The following is a 27,934-nucleotide window of genomic DNA, read 5'->3' on the forward strand; positions in this document are numbered from 1 at the left end:
CATTAAAAAACAAATTACTAATCTTATTTAACCAGAAGTCAAAGTTTAGGAAGTAAGACACACACACACACACACACACACACACACACACACACACACTCAATTTTAAATTTTAATTTGAAAAAAACCTTTTACTTTCTCCAGTATATTAACTATCTCCAGTTGCTATTATTTGTGATTTGGTTTCCAAATGATAACAGTTCAACAAGAAACATTTTAGGACAACTTTTATGTACTGCTGATAATAGATTATATAATGCTACTCAAAATTGTATGAAAAGCATTTATATTCAAATCATTTTTATTCTATGATTTTTTATGTTTTAATTTTGAACCAACCTCCAGATTACAGGAAAATTAAAAGTATATTATCACTAATTTTTTCCCTGAACCATTTGGAAGAAGTTGTTGAAATGATGCCTCAGTACTAAAATGCTTTAGTGTGTATTTCCTGTAATCAAGGGCATTTTGCTACACATAAGCACATTCAATATTCAAGACCAAGAAATCAGGAAATTAACCTTTACACATTGTTATCATCTAATCCTCAAATCTATTCAAGTTTGTCAAGTGTCCACAAATGTGCTTTTTAAAGCAAAAGGATCTACAATAGTTCAGAATCTAGTGTTGCATTGCAATGTCATGTGTAGTCTCCTTCAATCTGGAACAGTTCCTCAGCCTTTCCTTAATTTCCATAATTTAGATACTTTTGAAGATTAAAGGCCAGTTATTTGGTATGATGCCTTTCCATTTGGGTCTGTCAAATGTTTCCTCATGATTAGATTCTACAATATGCATCTTTGACAGGGATATCGCAGAAGTGATGTCATGTTTTCATTGCATCACACCGGGAACGCATGATTTCTATTTGCTCCATTACCAATGATGTAATCTTTGATCACTTGGACTAAAGTGGTGTTTGTCAGACTTCTCCATTAGGGGACACTTGAGAATGTAAATATAATTGTCTTTATCAGATAGTCGATTGAGTAATTAATTAATTAATTAATTTCAAGTATGGCTCCATGGTTACCTATTTTATCTAATGGGTTAATATCTGTTATTATTATGTTGATCTTCCAGTTGATACCATTTGTGGCCAGTGGAAGACCCTTCAAGTAGCTTCTGTGACCTTCTGATATGCTCTCCTACTCCTTCCTTCCTTTCTGGCACAAGACCCTCCAGGTATATCTTATGCTTTTCCTATTCTAGACCTGGAATCAGCCATTGCTTCAAGGAGCCCTGGTTCCTTTTTTCTGGAAAATGGTATTAGAAACCAAGGTCTAAGCACTGTATGCACTTATTGTCATTGAGGTCTTGCTGCTTTCAGGTCTTTTCAGTGGATATAGCTAATGGATGTATATGTATTATACATATAATGTTATACATATATTATACATACAATACATATACTTACATTTATACTGGGGATGCCAAAAAAAATGTATACCCATGACTTGTACTCATCTTTAGCTATTGGCATATATTGAGTTACAATTGTAATACAGTTTTTTTCCTTTCTTAAAATGTGTACACATTTTTTGAGCACCCTCTGTATTTATTTCTATATCCATCTTTATGAATTGAACACAATGAATTCCCATTGATAACTTTCAATTCCAATATAATATAACAGGGTTTATTCTAGTTTTATTTCTTAACATAATAGTAACTCCCTTCTCCAGCAATAAGAAACTTGACTCCTATTATTTTTAATATATGTGCTTATTTGGTCACTGCCCTCACCCCCACCCCCCAACCCCTACCACTACTAATCTCTCACTGCCATCTCCAATGCTGTACCCACAGGATATCTTCATCACTCTGCCCATGTCTGGCACCCTGCATCAGGCTACCCCACATTACAGGAACCCTTCTCAGCCCCTGCCTGGCTCCAACACTCCACCCTGGCAGGCTGCCAACAACAATGGGACATCTCTTCACGCTGCCTGTGTTCTGACATCCAGTGTTGGGTTACTGCTTCTACCCTCATATACAATCCCTGTGCCTCCTGTTGCTTAGCCTATTCAGGGTCTCTGACTTCCATGCCAGGCCACCCTCTTTCCACTGGGGATGCCCTTCTCACCCAGCCTAGGCTCTGACAACCCACACTGGACTACTGCCGACCCCTCACCTGCTGGCACAGATGCTCAATTGCTTGGCTCCAACTAATGGCTTTTTAGATACATTTGTTCAGGAAGGGAGAGAGAAAGCCTACAAAGGAAAGGGAGGGAAGAAAAGGGAAAGGAAAGGGAAAAGAAAGAAGTACAGTGTGAGGGAGAGCAAGTGCTATTCTATTATTCTATCATTTATTTAACAGGAACAAAGAAATTATCAATACAAGTCATAACATTTCAACAATGGAGAGGCCTGGTTTATCTATTGAATTAAGGCCATATGGAATAGTCCTTTATCATCTATCTATAGATATAGATAGATGATATAGATATAGAGATCTATAGAGATAGAGATGATAGAGATAGAGATAGAGACAGAGATAGAGATAGAGATAGATACAGATATAGACGCAGACACACATACGCACCAAAACACCCAATAAGAAGACTGAGTAGACCAGGGTTAAGGCTGGTAACAAGCATTCCTCTCTTTGTAGTGCACAGTAGGGTTATATCACCCCCTACCCTCCACTCTTCCTGAAGTTAGGCTCAACTTCAAGTCATGATTGTATGACTATCTTTGACAATGACATGTCATTGGCAATGACATAAATCACTTCTGGATGGTAGAATTTAATGCTGGTGCTTTTAAATCAGCAGACATACTCTCCAATTATCATCTTCCACTGGCATGGGGATTATAAAGTAGGTCTTCAAATGGAGGTACAATGCTGAGACATTTTATGGCAGACAGACTGTCCTGGAAAGTTACTTAACATTAGCAAAATTCCCACAGGGAAGAAATAATTGTTCTTGTAAGTTGCTGAACTTCTGAGCTATCTGTAACAAAACTTAGACTGTCCTTATTAATATAAGAGGTTATATAATCTTCATATAATGTCTAATGGTGAAGCTCTGACTTACATAAACAAAAATATAGGGTACAGCATTTATTTTGTAAATCCAATAAACACTTTGCATATGAGTTTGTCTGAAAGTTATTTCACCATAAAGTCGTATAATTTCATGTCAAAAAACCTTCAATATATAATTTTTCTAATGTAATCTTTTCCCATAAGATTATCACAGTAATTTTCTGATCCACAGAAAATTAAAAACATTTATGACACATACAAAACACTACCTCTTGGGGAATAACAGAAAAACCTACTTTTACACAGAATCATAAAGAGTTATCTAATTGCAGAGAAACATATTTTAAACTTTGTGCAAAGATAGTTCCTCAACTATCTTAAAACTAGCTCAGAATTATAAAAGGTTGATTTTGAGGAACAGAAAACATGTGCCAGTGTCCAGCAAATAATAGGTATTAAATATGTATGAATTTTTTGAAAGACAGATTCTTTGTTAACTATTTCATATAATTACACCAATTTTTGGATCTGTTATTACCAAAGACAAATATAAGCTGATTCTCCATTGACAGTTTCCACTATGGTTTCCAATTAAAATTATGTTTTGAATTCATGCCTTTATGATTTGCTATATAAACATCTATAATTTCCCAGCATGGCTTGCTTATGCTGCTGCTACTAGACTTAATTAAAAATTATTGAAGTCTCACCCTTTCAAACTAAGTGGATGATACATATCAAAGAGCAATCATAAATTCCTGCCTTTAAAGCATTGCATGACCTTTCAGTGTGAAGCATCATGTCTGTAGAAATAATGATCTGGTGAGTTCTGCAAGCATGGCAAAAATCTCTGCCGTGTGACTCACAGGGCGAAAAGTCACTCATTACTAGTCACACAGCAAGTATCTGCAGAGTATAATGGATTTACAGGAAGCAGGGTGACCACAGATGTAATTTTAATGAAGTTCAAGACATAATCTGAGCTGATAGAGGTTGAAGTCTGAATATAATCTATACAAGGTTAGAGTTATTGTTTGACAGTATAAGGAATGTAATTTTCTCTCTAAAAGCTTCTATATTTTGATTAGGCCCACAAATACACCTTTTTTTTATTTTGTAACAAATAGTTAAATTTACATTAAGGTGACAGAAAAAAAGTTTTTGTACACTTTAAAGAAAATTCAAAGTTTTCCCATATGTTGACTGTTTTAAATATGTTAAATTTTTCTCTCATGTCTTAAAGCAAAGGTAATTATGTTTTTGCATAGATATTACATACACAGCAAGTTTGCTCAAATAAGAATACTCTAAGGTTTCTGTCACTAAAATGTTTTATAAATAGAAAGATGAAACAGGCTACCTGAAAACTCCTCCAAAATTGATTATTTGTGGATATACATAGAGAAACACATGCTTATTACAAACAGAAGTCATTATTTATCATGCAATTGAAGAGGAGACTCATTCAGCTTGATAATATTTAAATAACATATACCTATATATTTTTGAGACAGAACATGCTTTAATGTGACAGAACTTGATTTACTTCTGTTTTTCTTTCTCCTGTGTTATTAATATTTTCCAGAATTATAAGATTAAGTATGACACTGTATCACCTAGTCTCACAGAGGCCAAATTAGCATTTGGATATAAGCTTGAGAGACAATTACCAAGAGCCTTGTATTTCTCCACAATAAAGCTAGCACAACTGAGGTATGACTAGATGACAAAACATGTGTTATGCACCTAACAGGGTGAACCCATGGAAGAGTAACATATTTTAAAAATGAACACAATCTAGGTATGAAAATTCTGGATCTCAGAGTTTACGGTCAGAAACCTGAATGGTAGAAAACCCATGTAAAATCCAGTCAAGCAATAGTCATGCTGTTGTTTATTTTTCAATCAACTTTATTACTGAATATATACACCTATGATAGGATGTGATTTCAAGGAGAAAAAAATGACTGCTAAAATAGAGAAAAAACAATGAAATATGACATCTAGAGTTTTAGGAGTCATTTTCAGACCTTTTCAAAGGTTTAACACTTTGAACTGGAGTGAAATTAAATTATTAGGAGGGGAGAAAAGGCAAAGTGAGCTCACTTTTAAAAAATCTTGTTCTATTATTGAAGATCTGTTTTTAAGATTAATTTTGGGGAACAGAAGCAAGGTGCCCAACATGTCAACAGACTTTAAATCTCCTTGGGTTGCCGGATTTCTGGGAGGTGATTTTTCTAGAACATCATCATATCCAGGCAAGACAAAGAAAATGCACACCAACTTCTGAAAAGAACATATGTCTCTTCCAAAGCTCATGCATGACCTTACCTTCCTCACCCGCATAGGCAAGAATGGACCGTGCTCGTATCTGTTTCCCTTCTGTGGTTTTTCCCGAGCAGGTGTGTGAGCAGGAGGACCACGCAGACCACATGCTGAGCACACAGTCCCTTGGGCACGGGGCATAACAGGCCACGGGGATGGGGAAGATGGCATCTCTGCACAGCTGTCTGTCAACTTCTTCTCCTGGGAAAGACATCATCACCAACAATCTATCATTTTTCAATACACGTAAAATGAGTGGTTGAAACCAGATGGGCATCAAGATAAATTAGGTTATTTCCTTTTTGTTCTTAGTTAAAAATAATAGCCAGAAGTGTGACTGCCTACTACAGTCAGATGTTAAAAGAACACCACAAAAAATACATATTTATGTATTTTATATATATAATATATATATATATAATATATATATATGAAGCCTCATTTACGGATGGATATATCTATCTATCTATCTATCTATCTACCTATCTATCTATCTAGTCTAGATATGTCTATATATCTCTCTGTATACCTATATCTATCTAGCCTTTTTGATAGTGCATCATTAAAAGTATTTTTATGCTGCAGATACCTGCCCTGCAAGTAATTTTTATACTTAAAATATTATACTTGTAATAAGGAGCATCAATGTAATATGTTCTCCTCTTTATGTCTTGTTATTACAAATAATGACTCTATCCATAGCCTGTACCATATGTTTTCATGAGCCAATTCATGGTCATCTCTATTTGTAAACTCTCTGTGTCTCCTAGAAAATTTAATTTTGTGCAATTAGCAAACTTTTTCTTTCATTAAAAAAATTTGCTTGTTAGAAATAACCAGGAAATGTAAATGATAAGATAGCATTATTAAACCATTGTTTAAGGTGGTCCCATTGGGAGAGGAGAAAAATGACAAGGTAAGGGAATGGCAGAAGGAAGATGGTGTCACTTAAGTGCTTAAAACTCTTCAGGAGTCTCCTATTGCTGTTAAGATAGAGACCAGATTTCTCAGAAGTTTACAATACTTTCAATGACCTGGCTATTGATTCCGTTCCTAGTTTCATCTCACTACACTTCCTTCCATGCCCTTGAAGCTCTAGAGACTGGCGTCCATTAAGTATTTGTCGAACGAACAAAATGGGATATACAAAGGCCAATTAGAAAGAAAATATTGGTGTTGTGAATAAATGCCAAAGATAACCCAAGGAATTACAAATAAATGACCAAAAGAGTGTATGAAAAAAAGTTTGAATTCTGTGGCTTAGTTGGTTAATGTAAGGTGCTAAGGAGGTCAGTGCAACAAAGTGAAATTACACAAACAAGTGAAAATTAATTGGCTGTTTTGCCACAGAATACAACCATAATTCTGGATGAATATGAGGTGTGACAATTAAGTCCGCAAACCTGTTGCAACGATGACCCTAACGATTTTTGATATCAGAGGGATTATTCATTATGAATTTGTACCAACTGGACAAACAGTTAACCAAGTTTACTATTTGGAAGTGCTGAAAAGGCTGTGTGAAAAAGTTAGACTACCTGAACCTTTTGCCAATTCATGGCTCTTGCAAAACGACAATGCACCAGCTCACACGGCACTGTCTGTGAGGGAGTTTTTAGCCCGGAAACAAATAACTATTGGAACACCCTCTCTACTCAACCTGATCTGGCCCCCAATGACTTCTTGCTTTACCCGAAGATAAAGGAAATGTTGAGAGGAAGACATTTTGATGACATTCAGGACATCAAGGGTAATATGACAACAGCCCTGATGGCCACTCCAGAAAAAGAGTTCCAAAATTGCTTTGAAGGATGGACTAGGTGCTGGCATCAGTGCATAGCTTCCCAAGGGGAGTACTTCGAAGGTGACCATAGGGATATTCAGCAATGAGGTGTGTAGCGCTTTTTCTAGGATTAAGTTCCCGAACTCGAACTGTGTATGTCAGAAATGTGTGCCTTGGGGCAATAGGCATTCGGGTGATGAAGGGTGATTAATGGTGCCATTCTTCACTTCTATTAGCCAAACAACTCAAAGCTGTTTCTCACTGATGGAAGGTTAGGAGCACCATTTTAATGTACAGTCCTTTATTCATATATTTGAAAAACAAGACAGAAAATCAGAGGTCAATTGGAAACGCTCTAACACATTAATGGCTACTAGTTTTCAGGGCCTTCAATCACTGGACAAAACCAGAAGTCAGTTGGAATGTACTTAACACGTTCACAGGCCTTAAATTATTAGGCATGCTCACTACTAAACCCCACTAGAATGACAATTGAGTCATCATTATATCATTCACTCTTTCTTACTTACTTGGATCTGTGGGATCTCTCTTAATTCTGTTTTCATTGGCTTTAGAGTTTGGCTTATATCCCAGTAAAACAATATGATAGACTGTGGATTTATAGTTACATAGGTATAGTAAAAAACTCATTATAATACAAGGCAATTAATATTTTACAGTTGACATAATAATGATGACTATTTTTCCTACTAGAATTTTTTTCTTAGTGCAAGGACGGGCCTGCATATGCTTTATTTCCTTCATTGCTATATTTTATTTTTCCAGCTGCTCTCTTTCACGTTCATTTCCAATATTCTGTGGAAAGTAAAGCAAGTTTGGAGCTACAGTTTATAGTAAACTAGGAATTATAGTTTTATGTCTTCTCTAATAGTTACTTAATCATTTCTACTCAGAAAATTTTAATTTATTCTGCAGTAATTGAGAGTGGTGTGCTGTTGTGTGTGCTATTGGGTTAATTTGCATGGCATGCGTGATATATTTCTGTTTCTTGTAGTGTAAACCTAAGGGATGTACACTTTGGAACTGTCTTAATTTTTGAAAAATTTTTTTTTAACCTATGTCCCATATCTTATGTTAGTTCTTTATATCTTCTCTTGCTTGGTCAGGTGTATTTTCCTGTAGGCACATTTCTTCTAGAGTGCACCTTAACTCTCTGTGGAGCTGTTAGAACCCAGCTTGGATCCAACTTCTAAGATTTCCTTAAGTTTAAGCTTTTACTGCACTCCCCCCAACTAAGTCAAGTGTGACCTTGTCCCTGTTTGCCCCTCTGATTGCTCCCACTGCTGTCTTGCATCCAAATAATGACATTTTGTTATAGCCACACAATGGCGTTTTCCGTATCGCCTACAGACCAATCTCCTTATTGCCTCGGGGCCTTTGCATTCTCTCTTTACTTTGTATGAACATTTCAGATCATCATACAGCAGACTGCTTCTCAACATTTGGGCTTCAGTTCAATTGTCTCCTTCCTAGAGGACTCTTAATTGAGCGTACACAATCTCACAATAACTTCATTTGTTTGTGTTATAGTTTTAATCACTACTAGAAACTATTTGGATCAATTGTTTGCAGGTTTATTGTCTGATCCTATCATTATATGAAAAGCCCAATGAGGGCATGATTCTTATCTGTCTGGTTCATTATCTTATACTTAGAACCTAGAACAGTGCCTGGCACATAGTAGACACTAAATGATTTTCTGCTAAGTGCATGGATTAATACATTATAAGCTGTTGTGACAGGAAACAGAATGTTGGATTAGACAAACATGGTTTCTTAAACCGCCACACAGGCAAGTGCTCTAGGATTCTGCTAAAGTATAATCAGTGGACAGGCAGCTCATGCATCAGGAGTTTGCTAGAAATGCAGTCTCCAGACCCCACCCACTGAGTCATAACTTGCATTTTAAAAAGATTCCTAGGTGATTCATAAGCACATGAAATCTGAAAATAATTGCTCTAGGATTTTTCTGCCTTTTTCCTCTTGTGGTTTGAATAGAACCAGACTGCCTCTTGAAAGGGCAACTGTATAAAACAAATTCATCTGGATTTCATGCCAAACACCATTCATTCCTCTGTGGGACTTCCTTTTATATTTCTCTTTATACAGAGTATACTTGGATGAGAGCATTCATTTAATGAATAGTTGCTGATTGCCTATCTGTTGTCAGGCACTGTACTTTGAATTTGTATACCTCATCTCACCTAAGGTCACAATAACTTTTTTTTTTGAGGTATAATCGACATGTAATATTAGCTTCAGATAGACAATATAGTGATTCAATATTTGTATGTATTGCAAAATGCACATTAAGTCCAGTTAACATCTGTCCCCATACATAGTTTTAAACTGTTCTCCTTGTGATGAGGATTTTTAAGATATACTCTCTTAGCAATTTTCAAATATGCAATATTGTTAACTATAGTCACATTGCTGTGTAATACAACCCCGTGACTTATTTATTTGATAACTGAAAGCTTGTAGCTTTTACAACAACCATCAGACATAGGTGCTAATAGCTCTTTTTTACTTTAAAGAATATTGAAACTCAGCAAGTTTCAGTTTACTGTCTCAAATAGCAGGAGTTTGACTAAAGAAGCAGAGATTTGAATTGAGTTCTAAACAATTCCCTAATTTACTTTTGAACCGGTGTGGTGGGCGGGAGAAATCAAGATGTCAAGGAAGTATATAATGGATGAGCCTTTAACTACAAAGAAGTCAAGAAACTGTCACCCTTAGTTGTTTCTCAAGAGACAGTGATGTATGGTCGCAGCCACACACTGTCTCAACTACAAAGAGTATGCATTGTTAACATGTCCGGTGTTACATAGTTTGGATTACAGCCATTGAACAAACAGCAACAGACACAAAAATGTGGAATCATTCAGATCTTTGACTTTGCTTTCAATGGATGCTTTAATCAACTCAGCTAATTGAACACTAACTAACTGGAACTATTAGGAGCTGTGTTCTCGTAAGCTAAATCTCTAGCATTCCAAGGCACCAGTCATTTGGGAAACATTAGGAAAAAAAATATTGGGTTTATATCTATCACAGGAAATTCCAAAACTTGTCATCTCCAGTTATTTTCAGGGACTGTTACTTCTATCTTACTTTTTATATAAAAATGGACTCTGGAAATAAGGTCTTTCTTCATGAGATCTGCAGAAATTAATTCCATCACTCTTCCTCATATTAAAACTCATTTTGATTGATAAACATTATTTTAATTAGCTAAGGACTCTTTTGCATTATGTCAGAGAATATATAGCAGTAAATCAAACATGTACATATGAAAATATCAGGTTAACTGCTACTCTTTCCATATAGAGAAATGGAAATTTGCTGTTTAGCCCTCTGGAAATCCCACTTTTCCATATCAGCTGCCTTACTATTAGGATATTTTCAACCACCATATGTCCCCATTATAGAACCATTTGAAACTTTGATTATCTAAGTGTGCATCCCAATAAATCTGGGCAGACACAGCCAATTATCATTACAGTGAATGATGTAGCTTACAGCTTGTGCAGGCATAGACCAACACAACCTATTTTTCCTTGTTTAGCCTTTCTCTGGACAATTTCTTAACTAGATTCAGAACATGATGTCATCAACATTTAGAATCCTCCTCATGCCAGCCTCTGTGCATTAAATATTTTATTTATATATATAAATAAATAAATTTGGCATGCATCTACCAACATAAAAAGTTTTAAAAACTGCTTTGCATTTATGTAATTTTTTCCCCTCATGAAGCTCTAGGCATTTTAATTATCCTGCAAAACATATATTTTACATGAAATATATAAAACAGAACTAAATGAATTAAGGATTGTCTAAATATTACAACTTAAATCTTACTTTGAAGCATGAACTACAACATAGCTGGTTTAAACTTGTTTATGATGCCCTATACAAAAGGTTGAGAAATAAAATGAAAATGTTTGGGTTTATTTATTTTAATGAACTCAAAATGAGATTTAGATGTTTAAGTGAATGTCTCCCCATTTAACCTCTTTCTTTGCAAATATAATTTTAACAATATATTTTAAATAATTCATCATTTTAATCAACTTCAACATGTATTTTGACATCATTAAAGAGACCTCCAAATTTCTCCTTGTTTGGCTTATTTTCATGAGCACTGTCAAACTCTTTCATGAACTCTTCCAAAATATCTCCTTTCATTCTACCGTGTTTCCTATTATCAAGATAACAGAATTGAACATCTGCTTGAAGTAATTGCACTAAAAAATCATGAAGATTTCCATAGAAATAAAGCAAACTGAGAATTGAGATAAGAGGATAGACTATTTCTTTTCTTGGTAAAAATATATACTGAAAGTTTTTGCATTCATTGTGCTAGAGCTTAAATATAATAAAAAATATAAATCTTGGTTTATCAAGATTTTTATGATTTCCAGGTTTTTATAGCTTAGAAGCTGAATCAAGAGCACAATATTACTACATTAAAAATACAGTTAATTGTATTTTAATGTCAGGCATATATGTATTTAGCACTATTCCCTAAATGTCCCTTGCATTATCCTGATTTCTTTTTAATCATAGAAATGTGCAGATTGTTATGGTTGATTTTTCACAGTCACAGTGGTATTATGTGCAATGTACCTCCAAAAGGCATTGCAAAATTGAAACTCAGCAATGTAATGAAATTGAGAGGGGAGTGAACAGAAAGGAGAAATTAAAGCAGAGAGAGACCAGATACAGAGCCAAGATTTTTTTTTAAAAGCACACTATTTATAAAGTCTCTAGTATTGTAATTTTGGGATTAGATATTTCTTGCCAGTCCTATACAAACTCTGCAGTAATCCTGAGAAGTATTATTGAGTCATTGATGCCTTTTGTATTCATCAGAAATTATCTTAAAAATTCATATTGACTTTTGACAGTGAAAGTCATTATTTACATATTTACTTATTTATTGATAACCAGTATTATTTTAAAAAGAATTGTGATGGAAAAATAATGGAGTCTCACATTGGCCTGGAATGTTCTAGAAAGCATTTTCATTTAACAGTCTTATCTGAACTTTATAACAACGTTAGATATGAAGGTCCAGAATCACTCACTCTCAGCTTGTTGAAGAAGAAAACTCACGAATTGAGTCTTGTAACTTTCTTCCTTCCCCTTCTTGAAGAGCAGGTACACATCTCTTCATTTTAAACGGGAAATTTACAAATCATTTTTAACTCCTGTACTCCCTCTGCTATCACATCTAGGTAGTGAGTCTGGTTTATTCAATGTACTAAAGTATACCCTGACCCCATGTTCCCTTCCAGCCCTTTGCGCACTTTCCTCTGGTCTCCTGCTGTATCACACTTGCCCTGCAGCCCATCAGCAATCCTGACCCCAAGGCTGTTTCTAAAACATAAATATGAGCATCACAGCTTCCCCAATACTTATTAGCTGAAGGCCAAATTCCTTGCGAGAGCATAGAAAATCTTTATCTTCTGTCATTTCCTCATGTTTTCCCTACATTCTATCCACAGACAGCTGTTCGCTTCCCCATGAACTGACATGCTGCTTTCCCACTCGTCTGCCATTGGGTGTACACTGTTTTCCACGCCTGGTGGACACACTTCTTCCTACGTTATCTTCTAGGACTGGGTTTCCTTCCTCTGTGAACCTTCTCTGACGTTCCCGAATTGCCCAGATGGAGTTGTGCTCTATCCTCTCTGTTCCCACAGCATTGCAGACATAACATTTTTAAGACTTTTCACACGTAGAATTGTCTGTTTACTAACTTTCCCCTCCGTTAGCCTATGAGGACTTTCTGGCCAGAGATTTTGTCTTACTCAACATCTTTATATCCAAAGTCCTTGGGTCAGCTATTGTCAAAACTTAAGAGTCTTGCAGTAAAGGTTTGTTGGATGAGCTAAAAAATAAATATAAATAAATAAATAAATAAATAAATAAATAAATAGGAAATCCCAGGACATACATTACTTTTCTAGAACAAAACCAACCTGACCAAGATGGCGTTAACACTACCCTCCGCTTGACTACACCTTAGACAAGTTTTTTCCTGAATCTAAGCCCTTTACCTCTTTGCAACTGTACATTCTTTTCTTGTCCCTTTGAAAGTTAGGGAAATCTTCTTCCAGCCTCTCTCCCTATCTTATCATCCAGGACATGTCTTTGTCAAGGAGTTGGGAACCATCTCTTTGACATGGAAACATCAAAGGAGGTACTGCACTGACCTCCCAGCCTCTGCGGGGTGGTAGGTGCCTAACTTTTTCAATGGACACCAATTAGCAAACACAGATGACAGGGCATCTGTGTTACAGAGAAAGACATTTACAAACTCAGAAATAACTCAGTGTGCTCAACACGTCCCACTGATCAATCTTTCCCCTAATGTCCTTCAGTGCTTTTCCACTAGCTCACCTCAGTGCTTAAAAAATATTCCAGCCTTTTGTTACTGTAGAGTTGATTTCAGTTTCTCGCTATTATAGTAGTCTACAATAAGGTCTTGCTTGTGTAACTCTGGTGCAATTTTTATTTTGACAAATCAATTTATATCCAATTTATAATACGAATGTTACCTTTAGCTCATCCTCTCTTTCCTTTTTTAAACAATATGCAAAGTTACCTGTTGACTTTTAAATATATTTAAGCAACCTAGGATCTTCATATTATGATATAATTCTTTTCAAGATTTTCCCCCTTTTTCATCATTTTCAAAGCCTTTCCATTCTCAGTAAGTTTAACTTTTATGTTCCCAGTATGTTCTCTTCCAATGTCAACTTTCTTTGTTTTGGTATCTCAAGTTTCTGCCTCTGTTTTTATTCCTTTATGAGCCTGGCAAAACGAGTCAGGGGACTGACGTAAAAAGCTGCCGTCCCTCCCCCAGCAGCACCCACTTTCCTACTGCAGGCCCTGATGTATTGTAGTTAAGAGTACAACCTTTAACTTCATTTCTGAGATGAAACCCATTTTTCCAAAGTGTAGTAAATAACATAGTTTGTTGTAAATAAATGATAAAAATGTAGGGCTAAATTGAATCACAACTTTGCATTTTCTTGTTTCAATAAATTTAAGGTGCTCATGGTGTAAATCGCCTACTTAGTGAGCGGGGTGTTAATCACACAACTCTTTATCCATGACTTTCTTTCTTAATAACTCTGGTTAAGCGTTTCACTTGGATTAGGCAGGAAAAAAAGGGTGCGCTTATACTCTGTAAAGTTTGACACTGGGCCCATGACTTCAGCTCCTGTTTAATATCAACCATCACAGCATATTTTCTTTTACATGTTCTCTATGTGTGCAATATGTTATGGGTATAACTAAAAGCACATGTGTTTTGGAATAAAAATGTGAGATCTGTTTTCTTAATTTCATTTCACTGAAATTAATACTTCACTTTTATGCTCTTTCCTATAATCCTTTTGTTTGTCTGCCTTAAAGTCCCAGGCTATGCAGCTTTGTTTATTTTCAGTGACTAAAAAGTGAACTGACTCATGGTTATAAAAGAACCATGGAAACCCTAGAAATTTCAAATAGTGATTCATCCCTGGCATTATTTGAGAATAAACAAAGTTTTATTCATTCTTATTTCTTGAGATTTATTTCATATTTTCATTCTTGAATGTTTATTTCTTGTGACTTCATCTTGTTTTTTGAGTTTGAAATCATCTATAATGTTAATTTCATCTCCTCCAAATTTACTTTTTTTGTAACTAGAAGTCAAACTTCCCTGGTTCAAATTCTGGCTTTACCACTTACCAGCTAGGTGCTCTTGAGCCAATTTCACTGTTCTAAGATTCAGTTTCCTAATCTGTAAAATGGAAGGTAATAATAGTACTTATGATAGTGTTATGCAAAATAAATGAGAAAAACAATTAAACAAAGTCTGCAGCTCAGTGTGTGGCACGTAGTTAAAAAATAATATTTATTAAAACAATACCTTGCCTCCACTTTCATCGCCTTCTGTCAGTGGAAGAGTTGCCCATCGTTGCCATACACGATGGGAATGGATCTGCTCTATTCTAACCAGCACTGTGTTTCAGTCAACTTGAATTAATATGCTTAATTAATCACTTTTTTCCTAGTTCTGTTTATAAGTGGGCTTCCAGAAATGTATTAGTAAATACCACTGCATTAAACTCAGAGTATGAGCATGATCATTCAGTCATTTTGTATTTTTCTTTTTGGTTAATGTGCTAAGGTTGTGAGGAAATACAGGAATCCCAGGAAAAGTAATTTATGTAATTATGTCTATTAAATGTTATAGTTCATATTTTGAAAATGATTTATAGTTGTGATATATATATATATATATATATATATATATATATATATATATATATATAAAACTTTTGGGTATCAATCAAAAATCCTAATTGGAGGTTATACTATAGAATATTTAGCTCACAGTGATAAGCAGAAGTACTAAGACATGTGCTATCCTATAAGGCCCCTTTAGTCCCCTTTCTCTCGGTGGACTAAATAATTTACATTAATGTTTAAAAACTGTAAATTAAATAACACATAATGTCTTTCAGTCATCAAGTCTCTTAGGCATCTTCTAGATAAAAAGTTAAAAAGCTTATTCTGGATGTTCTATGATGCAGTTACACTGAACTATATAACACTACTCAATGAGAGAAATTATGCTACTAAATGAAAGAAGTTGTATATTAGGGTCATTTTTGAAGATCTGTCAATACAATTAACAAAACAGTCACATTTATTATAATCTATTGGTTTAATTAATTTAACTTTAAATGCTTACATAAATAGACAGTTTCACATTAAGTATTTCAGCAGACTTCCATTTACTCTGTACTAAAATACAACCCTGTGTTGATCTCTCTAGCCTCTCCCTCCATCATATTAAGACATCTTGCAGATTCTATCCATCAGTCCCTCATGGAATCTTGCAGGGCTCTCTGTGAATGAGGGTTCTTGGAGTGTCTTTTCCTTTTTTTTTTTGTTCATATATACATATACATTCAGATCTTGGCTACCTCACATTCTTTATTGAGGGAGCATCACATTTCCAATCTGTCCTGCAAATTATCAACCAAACTGTCTGCCAGCCACACTGCTGTGACTACATTATACTCTCAAATGATTCCCTGTAGCTCTCCAGATCATGCATGCATTCATGTCTGTTGTGTTTGAAGACATTCCACCATCTGCCCCCACTTGACATACCTTGCCTAGCAAGTCCATTTCCCATGCTCTGGGTGTGTTTGCAACAAGACTAGGCTCAGGGAACCTCATTGCCTAGAAAAGGATATCTCTGTGCCTTTATCAACTCTTTAGCACTAGTTTAAAAACCAATTTCAATTTTCAAATGTTCTTGTTTAAAGCAACTTTTAGGGACCTGTGCCTGAGAGATGAGCCCCTAAAACATCTGGCTTTAAAAACCAATGAGGCCCAGGAGCTGTAGCAAACTGAGAGACTAATGCACAGGCTCATTTGCCCCAGGGCCCAGTGCAGAGGCAGTAGTTTCATATTACCATAAATAAAAAAGATAGCTATTCTATAGATAGTTATTATAAGATTACAATGTGTAAACACATCTACAGAATAATGGGAAAATTACAAAAAATATTTAAATAAATCTATATTTGCCTTTGGAATCTTGCCATGATTAAGAAGACCAAGTGACAGAGATATTATGTTTATTATATGAAAACAGTCACCAGTAAACGTAGTGTAAAATTTCAGCCTACTGGTAGACTATGGATTGATGGAATGACTAGAAATGGCACAGTTTATAAAGAAAGACATTTCAAAGGTGGTGAAATTTGAACAGAGCTCTGAGGGAATGAAAGCTAAGTGATTGGAAATGAGAAAGAGAGTGAAATTAAAAAAAAAAAGAAGATTGGTCTACATGGGAAGGTTTTGAATCAAAAACTATTTCAAAGGATTAATCATCACTGTTACATTTTCCAAGATCTTCTACTCTGTCCTCTGATGACCCGCATATAGGAACACTGAAAGTTTGTACCATAAAGACGAGGATGAGAGCTACAGCTGAGTAAGTCACAGTCTGATCCCTTTCATGTTCATAATAATAGTAGTATGTCTGCTATCAAGTAATAAGAAATGAATCCAAGAGAAAACAAAGTTTCAATGATGTGGGGAGTATTATCCTATTAATTAGTATGAAAGCTGTTGATTCCACATTGAAAGCCACGTATGTATTAGGAAATCTTAGCTCATTTCATTAATAGTTAACACATTTATAAAAAGTTGTTCATGGCTATCTAAGAGTTAATAACAATCATAAGAGTGTATAATAAAAATGTACTCAGCTGATAGAGAAGCAGCAGCAGCAGCTCAGCAAGTGAGATACAGTGACTGTTAAAATCAAACAAAACCGAGCCATGATTCATCAATATTTGCAGAAGGAAAACCTGGTCATTCTATAAAAACATTCGTATTTGTTTTGATGAAGGAGTTGGTGAGTCTGAAATGGGCCAAAATGGAACCAGACAACATATGTCAAAATTAAAGGACAATGGGAATAAGAATAAGGAAAATATAAAAAATTACTCTAGCTCACAGTTTTCCTAACCTGGTAGGGGTTTCTAAATAGTTCTATTTTCTGGTCCCATCAGAGAACTACTCAATTGGATCTCCAAAGCATTATTTCAGAAATATTTATTTAAAAAGATCCCTAAGGTGGGCAGTCACAGATGGTGATGTAGGAAGATTCTGAACTCACTTCCTCCCACGTACACATTGAATCTACAGCTACATATGGAACCAATCCCTCTGAAAATGAACTGGAAGCTAGCTGAAGAGCTGCTGCTCATCACAGGAGAAGAGGGCCACGCTGAGGTGGGTAGGATACTGGGATGGGGATCTTGCCAAAAACCCCACCTCTGGTGCAGAGACCCACAATCCGAAGGGATTGATCTCACAAATCCAGAGCTTCTTCCTGAGGAGCAAAAGATTTGTATCCCACATCATATGCTCCAGCTCTTAAGACCTGTGCCTGAGAGATGAGCCCCTAAAACATCTGGCTTTAAAAACCAATGAGGCCCAGGAGCTGTAGCAAACTGAGAGATTAATGCACAGGCTCATTTGCCCCAGGGCCCAGTGCAGAGGCAGTAGTTTGGAAAGCACCCAGACCCTATGTGAATGAGACTCATTTGTTAATTTTAAAGCATCTGCTGGAGGAGCAGGTGCATGTGGGATTCTCTCTGGGGAGAGAGAGGCACTGACGGGTGCCGTTTTATGCTTTCCCTCTACTTTGCTAAAGCCAGCAGACATATTTCATCCCTGTATGCTCCTTCCACTCACTAAAACTGGCTGGAGCCATCCCTGTTCTCTTCCTCTGACTCACTAATGTGAGTGGGTGCCATCGCTGCACTCTCCCTCTGCCTTGCTGAAGCCAGAGGGGGTGAGCCACCCTGGACTCTCTCTTTGCCTCACAAAGCCAGTGGGTATGCACAGTCCCTGCACTCTTCCCCTGCCTCACCTAAGGCTGGCAAGTGCCATCCTTGCACTCTTCCCCTGTCATGCTCCACAGTGCCAGTGTCTCCCAGAGGAGAGCTGTTACAAAAGTCTGGTGCCTGCTTTTTTCTTTTTGATGTCTGGTGACCCAGTTTATGTGGCGGCAGCCCAGGGGACACCCCTTGAGTGTCTGGCTCTGGAGACCAGGAGGATTTGTGTTCCTGGAATCTAGTAGGCTGTAACAATCAGAGAGATAGTTCTTTGCAAACTATCACCCACAGGGCACTGCGCAGATAGCAGACCAAAACATACTCCCAGTCTTCCTGTGAAAGAGGCCTATTCACTTATACTAGAGCTTCATCCTGAGTGGCAGGCTTTAGGTTTACCACACATCTAGAGGCTATGGAGGTGCTCTCAGGGAACATGGGCCAGGAGACACCATCTTTATACTCTCACTCTACCTCTCTACAGCTCACTGTTACCTCCCAGAAAGGAGCTTATATACTTGTTTGGAGCACCAGTTTTTGCAACTGACACAAAGGGAACACTTCAGGATCACCTGGCCTGGATACCAGCAGGGTTTATGATTGTAGTCCCACAGGAATGTAGACATTTGCATATTTGAAAAGCTGCTGCCTGAGGCTCTGGGTTCCAATCAGCCTGAAAGTCAGTGCTGACTGAGGTCCTCCCTCTAGAACAGAAAGAGTTCCTGGCACACCCTCAACAACTGGAGCTATTAAGAACTAAATCTGGCTGCTTGGAAAAATAAAAAAGGTTCGAGATATAACCAAGAACTAGGGCAAGACTGAACAATAAGGTTCATCGCCTACATGAGGCCACTCCTTCAAGACTGGGAGAGGCAGCTCTTTCACCTAATACATAGAAACAAACAGAGAATCAAGCAAAATGAGAAAACAAAGGAATGTGTTCCATATGAAAGAATAAGCTAAAATGTGAGGAACAAGCCTTAATGAAATAGAGATAAATAATTTACCTGATAAAGATTTCAAATTAATATTCCAAAAGATGCTCACTGAACTTGGGAGAAAAATGGATGAACACACTGATACTTCAACAAAGAAATAAAAAAAATATGAGGAAGTGTCAAATGGAAGAAGCAGAGCTGAAGAATACAATAACTGAATTAAAAAATTACACTAGATGGTTCAATAGCAGACTAAATAAAGCAGAAGAAAAGGTCAGTGATCTTGAAGATAAGGAAGTGAAGCTCTCCCAAACAGAGCACCAAAAAGTAAAAAAAAAAAAGTAAAAAAGTAAAGATAGCCTAAGAGGATTATGGGACAACATCAAATACAATAAAATTCACATTATAGGGGCCCCAAAAGGAGAAGAAAGAAAGAAAGAAAGAAAGGGGCATAAAACTTATTGAAAGTTATAATGGCTGAAAACTTTTCTAACCTGGGGAAGGAAACAGACATCCAGATCCAGGAAGCCCAAAGAGTTCTAAAATAGATGAATCTAAAAAAGATCCACAAGACACATTATAGTTAAAATGCTAAATATTAAAGATAAAGAATCTTAAAACCAATGAGAGGAAAACAACTTGTTACATACACAGGAACCCCCATGTGCAGATTTTTCAGCAGAAACTTTGCAGGCCAGAGTGGCAAGACATATTCAAAGTACTGAAAGAAAAAAACCTTCCAACCAAGAATACTCTAAACTGTTAAAGTTATTCAGAATTGAAGGATAGTTTTCGATAAGCAAAAGCTAATGGAATTCATTACCACTAAATCAGACTTATAAAAAATTTAGAGGGACTCCTTAAAGCTGAGAAGAAAATGCACTAATTAATAATAAGTAAATATATGAAAGTATCAATCTTACTGGTAAAGGTAAACATATAGTAGAGGCAGTGGGTTAGTCATGTATAAAGTTACTAAGAAGGTAGGGCACTGAAAGTATTAAAAAGTTGCAAAAATAACTATAACTAAAATAATTAGTTACAGATTATACACAATATGTAAAATGTGACATCAAAAACATAAAATGTTGGGAGGGATGGGTAAAAATATAGAGTTTTAGAATGTATTCAAACTTAAGTTGTTATCAACATAGAATAGGCTGTTGTAAATATAGGTTGTTATATGTAAGTCCAATGGCAACCACAAAGCAGAAACTTATAGTTGATACACAAAGATAATGAGAAAGTAATCTAAGCATAACTAAAGAAAGTCATAAACCACAAAGAAAGTGAGAAAGAGAAGAATAAAAGAACAAACAGGAACTACAACTATCTGAAAACAATTAACACAATTACAATAAGTACAAACCTAAGTATTTTTCATTGCAAAAATGTCATGACTTTTCTGATAACCCAATATAATTGTATCAAATAGACACCTTGTAAAATTTAAAGCTATCCAGTGTTATATGTCACTTATCTCAGTATAGTTGGGGGAAAAATGATCCCTAAATGACTGTTAACATCAGTGTTTGGGAACTATTCTGTCTACTCATTCCTGATAAGTGCCAATATGTAGAAATGAAGAATTGTTCAAACCCAAATCTCATAGTCATATTTGTGACTAGAACTTATATATACTTATTTAATTAAAAGTATGTAAGGTTAGCCCATTGTACCATCTTAATTTATCTCAAATAACTCTTTTTTGTTGTTCCTCTCAAGCCCTGGGTTGAAGCAATGATTCAGGTATTTTTAGGAGACATAAATAAACCTTAGGGGAGTTCTTTTTTACTTCACAGTCTTTTGTGAACAAAGTAATGAAGTTTTACAATAGTGGTTTCTTAATAGGCACATTTGGGGGGTAATATCATTTGGTTTATAAGATACTTTGATGAGTGTTAGGAGGGCTATTTAAACATGATTCAATAAAATGCAATTGCTGTTCTGAAGGCAACACACATTTATATCAATGCACACATAATATGATTGGACCTGAAATCTAAAAGTAAGTATAGGTACATATTAGTGGAAAATTTGCTGTTATTAGGAGAGAGTAAATTTTTTCTAAAATTGAAAATTAACTAGATTCAGCTAAATACAACTTTCTCATGTAAATATGGTGCTAATATTCAGTTGGTGGGTGCTGCTTTGCACACATAAAAACACATTGTTTTTTAAAGACAAACGAATTGGTCGAGACATCTGTTCAGATTGGTCTCAGCTTTGTGCTTTGGTCAGTGAATATTTTATTAAATATTATTAAGCATAAAACCCCTGGATGTAATCAACAATTTCTTTATACATCTTGTTTTCTTAATTCTTAGTGTTCTCATTATAATTTCAAAAAGAAAACAAAAGCGAGCAAATTAAAAATAATAATAATAATAATAATAATAATAATAATAATAATAATAAAAACATGCAATTTAGCTCCAGAGTCTTAAACTTTTCCCTATCTAAATCTACTCATGACTTCAATTCAAGGTAAGACAACCTAACATTTTTTTTCATGTTCTTTTTCTGTTTAAAAATCTGTAATAGTTTCACAATGATTATATCCTGGATGAAGGGAAAAGAAATAACACTTTTGAGTATCGATTATGTGCCAAGCAAATGATCATCATGGCGATTCAGGAGGTAAATACTTTTAAATTGCATGTTGTAGCATTTGAGAAAAAAAAGTAAAAAAGAAAAAAGCTCTTTCCCTTTGCCCCAAGTCATCAGTTACTTAGTGGCAAAGGCAGGATTTCAAGCCCACACTCCTACTCCTAAACTCATGTTCTCTCCATCATAACATGACAAATTTCAGGAACAAGCATCTGATAAGCACTTGCTTAAAAAATGGTAAAATTAATGAGCTCTTTTAAAAAACTAAATCTATATACTAGAGCATTTTCCAAAATACGTACGCTTTTTCTTTCAGAGTGCAATCTATCCTTAAAATTTACCAATTCTATGTAGCATATTACAATCTAGAAATCATCAATAGTATAACTGGGAAATACAATTACAGTACCGACACGAATTTTCATGAATGGATGTTTCATTTTTTTAGGCATTGACTCTTCTGTGCAGTATAATTGTTTCTGACATTTCAGTAATGCTTTTATGAGTAACTTGACCTGGGATGCATTTCTCTTTTCAAGCCTGTATGTAGCTTGATAATCTGACAGAAGCAGTACATTCAGGATGCTAGTTAAATGAGCAAAACAAAATGACCAAAATAACTCTGTCTTATAAAGCAATGCTTTTTCAGATGAAATTGTATCTGATTTATCATTTCACTTTTTGATTTATTTTTAATACGCTGCATGCATGTGCTGTTTTACCTGTTACTTTCATAATCTGTGTTTCAGAACATATGCAACAACTAGGTAAGTCAGCGTTAGGGAGGCATTGGCCCTATATGCTTATGGGGATAAATGTTAAACACACTAACTGTAAGGAAGTGAAGAAAGAAGAGGAAGAAACAGCACTTATACAGGCAAACTCTTTTGCTAAAAATCCACTTGAATACTAAGGAAACCACCATCGCGTTCTCTTACAAACTGGAAGCACATTCATCCCCCAATTCTATAGTAGCGGCTGAACAGTATCAATGAAGATAACATAAAATCAATTTGAATACTTTCTACTGTAAGACTATATCTTCTAGCATTGTGTGCCAAGATAATGCTCTCTAGAAGCCATTAAAAAAAAATCAAAACCACTATTGAACTAGAGAAACCTTAAAAAGTGCTTGGCTTATGTGCACATCTGAAAGATGGAATCGAGGCTGCCTATTTGATCAAACGAGAGGGGACGCAGGCAGAATGAGTTCCAGTTAATGTGCTACGACGTTTGAAGTCTTTACCCTGAGGGTAGGAATAATAAGCTATTCTGCTTGGGTTTGGATGGACTTACAAAGCCAGGAGCGGGAAATGGATGAGATGAAACACACAGAATCAAAATAATAGGGGACGTGGGGAGTAAAGATTTTCGACAAGCTAAGTTACTGGGAAGTCAATGCAAAGAGTAACAACAGAGACACAAACAGGCGAATCTTGTCAGCTATTCTTCTATGATCATATATTTTTCAAGTGATAAATTCTACAATGAGTCAGAAATATAAAGAAATGCTATGTTCATATGTGAATACCATGTTTCCGATTTCCCGTCTAAAGGACATGAACATAAAATCACAATCTGGAACTAATACGGGCATGGCTACATGCTAGGCATTGAGTGTTTTACAGGCTTTAACCAATGTAATTCTCCAACAATCCCATGAGGCTGACACGATTATACTCAGATTCTAGAGAGGAAAAGGAAGGTATGGATGTTGATTAATATGCCTAAGATTACACTGTGTGTATTTCTTACTACTGTGAGTGAGCTGACTGATTTATCTACCCTTGGGATTCTCCAACAGAAACTTGTGTGCATGTAATCAGGGAAGTGTAAAGAAAACACGTGGGAGAGACCTAGTTTAAGGAGCAGGAGATGAGGCCCAGAGAAAAGACTTGCCCAAGGTCACACCGCAAGTTAATGACAGAGTTGGGTTTTCACTCAGTGACCATATGCAGCTGGGGTTTAGGGGACACAGTATTTGTTATTCTCTCATGTATGAGGTCATTACAGAGATTACAGATATGACCTCGCAGCATTGTGCTCAATTTCCTGATGCACCAAGGAAATACAAATAAACTACATTTCTCCTAAGGGCCAGGTACCTGTGCGACGTAAACTGCTTACATTAATCTCGAGAAGCAAGAAATATCACCTCATTTTTGCACGTGAGGAAACTGTACAGATGAAATATAAAAGCAGAAAATCTCACTCCAGTATGCATGGGGTTATAAACACACAATGGGGTGTTTCTTGAAAACAAAACAAAACCACTAAAGAAATTCAGCCAACCAGGAGTAGAACCAAAGTCAACCACTTGGGTGTGGGAAAGATACAATGTTATAGGCCTGATAACTGAATCTACATAAATTAAAAAGAAAACTGAAGCTAGACAAGGGTGAAGCTGTGTTACAGAAGACAACATAGATGCCATGAATCCCGAAATGAAACTATCCAACAGAAATCAATAAAATAATTGTAATGGGTACATATCTGTGAGATAGGCAAGACGTTTTGGTATACCTCCCAAATTTAAAAGTAATGGTACTGATAATAATTCATCCCATTGTGTTTCATCAGGAGACATTAGAAATAAGGTCGTTCCTGAGGAAGCAGCTCAAACAGAGCCAGTCCTCAATTCAACGTTGTTTTAAATACAGCATGGAAAGCAGGGATCGTCCGTTTGGTAAACCCCTTTTGTAGTGTAGTGCACTGTCAATAATGCTTAATACTTAACAGCATGTTCCTTTCAGAAAACATTTTTCTTAAGGGTAACTGTGCAGGCAAACTATTATCTTCATTGCACATAGGAGGTACCTAGTTAGAGGCTGCAAAGGTGCAGATACTGTCAGAACTCCTGACTGCTAAACTCAACTGCGGCCATGGTATTCTTCGGTTCGGTGGGCAGTTAAACGGGTTTGATAGGAATATCACTGCTTAGAAAAAGTCTCGAATTTAGGAAGCTTTAGAGGATGACAAAATCCAATTATGCTTACAAGGACAGTAGAACTGAGTGGCTTGTCAATACCAGAGGATTAAAATCCTTTGATAAAAGAAAATAATAATTAAAATTCTGTAGCTCATTTCTTCAGTTGTCCCAATTCTTCTCTCTAAAAAGCTCTTACAAATAAATGGTCCCTAAATCCAAACACCCATTTCTAATATTTCATATAAGACTTGAATTTCCTTTTGCCTTTTCAACTTAAAGTAGCAATGATTTGAGTATTTAAATTAACTCAGCTACAACTTATGTTTCCAAAAACTAACATGACATTGTAAAGGAACATATTTTTTTTTAACAAAAGATTTGAGAAGAAGAATTAAAGAAGAGATGGCAAAGTAATTCTCACGATTAAATTGGGAATAAATGCTTTGCTACAGATAGAAACATCACAATTAAAAGCAGGTATTTTGAACATACATTTAAGGCTAATAATTAAACACACTAGAGGGTTTATATAATAAAAAGGCTCTAGATGGATTAAGCCAGAATCATCCTTCCCATTAGAGCAAAAAACAGGAATTCGTATAATATTGGTGTGTTTAGTGACAAGGGTTGTGGACAATTTTACATGGTTAAAAGTGAAGTAAGGAGTCAAGATAATTAGGAAGTGCAGCATGCTCACTGAATGCCATTTGTGATGTTATTGCATTACTGAGCCATGCATTACGGCTGGAAATTTATAGATCTGTGGGGCTCATTATCTAGTTTCTTCTCCTTCTGGTAGAGACTTGGCATGATAAGAATCGGGAGTTACGGGATGGAGAGGCTCAGAGTGCTTTACAAAGAGTACCTGTTTTTAAAAGTACTTCTGAGGCAAATTAAATAAACTTTTATGAGAACAATGCAGACCTACAGGGTCCTGGAGCGATGGCACAGTTCCTAAAGCAGGACTAAAGCCGAGGGATCAGCTTTAACTCACTGAGGGACACCACAACATACAATTATTTCGATACTTCCATTTACTAAGTTTTCCTGTGAAGCATTTTCTTAGCAAAGCACATGCCTTTTACTACAAATGATAAGGACTCTACTTCATTTATAAGGTTATTTCGTTCATTTGTATCCTGATCATTTCATTAATGATTGGCCGCTTTCTAGGTTCCGGTTTCCACTCTTCCCCACTCAGCAGCCTGAATGGCCCTTGTCCAACATAATTCAGAGCACATCATTCCTCTGCTGAAATCTTCCAGGGTTTTCCCATTAATGTCGAATAATTTCCTGAGTCCCGAAAGGCCCTGTGATGACCTGGTTCTCGACCACCTCTACGCTTTTTCTGCTGCTTGATTCTGTTCCAGCCACAGTGGCCTTTATGATACTCCTGGACACTGTAAGCGTTCTCCTGCCTGGGCTCTGCCTCCTGCCTGCGACACTTACGTATCTTGGATATTGGCTTGACTTGCGCCCTCATGTCAAGTCTCAGCATAACTTTCTTCTCCTAACAGAGGCCTTTCCCAGCCATTCGGCCACTTGGTCTAAAATACTTTTCTCCCCACTCACAGGTCTCTATCACCACACCTTTATTTGTTTTGTTTTCAGGTACTTTTTACCATTGTTTCATACATGAACGATACATTGCATCTTTTTGTTTGTTTATATTCTGTCACTTCCCCCTAGAATACAAGTTCTACTAAGTCAGGGATATTACCTGTCCACCTCTCACTGCCATATCCCTAACGATTAAAAAAGTACCAGGTACATAGTTCAAGCGTATCAAACTTTGTTTTCCAGTAAATAAATGAATATCATATCTAAAGACTTTAGGCAGCCATAATAAGGAACACTTATAATTCGACAATAAAAAGACAACCCAATTAAAAAATGGGCAAAGGATCGAGTGGATATTTCTCCAAAGAAGATACACAAATAGCCAACAAGCACATGAAAAGATGCTCAACAGCATTAGCCATTAGGGAAATGCCTATCAAAGCCACAATGAGATACCATTTCACACCTACCAAGATAGTAATAAAAGAAAAACAAAACAAAACAGGTGTTGTTGAGGATGTAGATAAATTGAAACCCTCATGCATTACTGGTGGGAATGCAAAATTGTGTAGCCACTGTGGGAAACAGTTTGGCATTCCTCAAAAAATTAAACTAGAACTACCGTGTGGCCCAGCGGTTCCACTCCTCGGTATATACTCAAGAGAACTGAAAATATATGTCCACACAAAAACTTACACACCACTTTTCACAGCAGCATAATTCACAATAGTCAGAGGGAAGCATCCCAAATGTCCATCAACAGATAAATGGATAAACAAAATGGGGACTATGGAATATTACTCAGACATTAAAAAGTAATGAAGTACTGATACATGCTGTAATGTGGATAAACCTTGAAAGCATTATACTAAGGGAAAGAGGCCAGATACCAAAGGTCAATATCGTATGATTCCATTCATAGAAATATCTGGAATAGGTAATCCATAGAGACAGAAGGCAGGCTGGTGGTTGCCATGGGAGCACAAGGCCACAGGTGTGACTGCTTAATGGGTATGGAGTATTCTTTTGGTGTGATGAAAATATTTTAGAGCTAAATAAAAGTGGTAGCTGCATGATGTGCATGTACTAAATGACACTGAATTTTACACTTTAAAATGGTTACTTTCATGTTATGGGAATTTCACATCAATTCAGAAAACCATTGTGTGTTTACAACAGTCTACAAGGCCCTCAGGATCTGGTCCCTGCTATATTTCCACTATCTCCCATCCCATCTACCACCCCTAAACACACACACACACACACACACACACGCACGCACACACAGGCCCGCATGTGCACACACACACACACACACACGCACGCACACACACACAGGCCCGCATGTGC

At 36.2% G+C, this 27,934-nt stretch overlaps 1 protein-coding gene across 1 annotated transcript in view; it reads right to left on the reverse strand.

Annotated features, from left to right (window-relative positions):
* LOC109374599 (thrombospondin type-1 domain-containing protein 7A) overlaps window positions 1-27,934 on the reverse strand; it is a gene marked incomplete at its 3' end in the record, with an annotated part of 587,092 nt that overhangs the window by 41,360 nt on the left and 517,798 nt on the right. The window contains exon 8 of the mRNA XM_019629338.1: window positions 5,324-5,518. Within this exon, the coding sequence (XP_019484883.1) occupies window positions 5,324-5,518 (195 nt within the window). The remainder of the gene's footprint in view (window positions 1-5,323; window positions 5,519-27,934) is intronic.

This window comes from Hipposideros armiger, unplaced genomic scaffold (genome assembly GCF_001890085.2).
Source record: "Hipposideros armiger isolate ML-2016 unplaced genomic scaffold, ASM189008v1 scaffold_842, whole genome shotgun sequence".
NCBI classification, from domain to species: domain Eukaryota; kingdom Metazoa; phylum Chordata; class Mammalia; order Chiroptera; family Hipposideridae; genus Hipposideros; species Hipposideros armiger.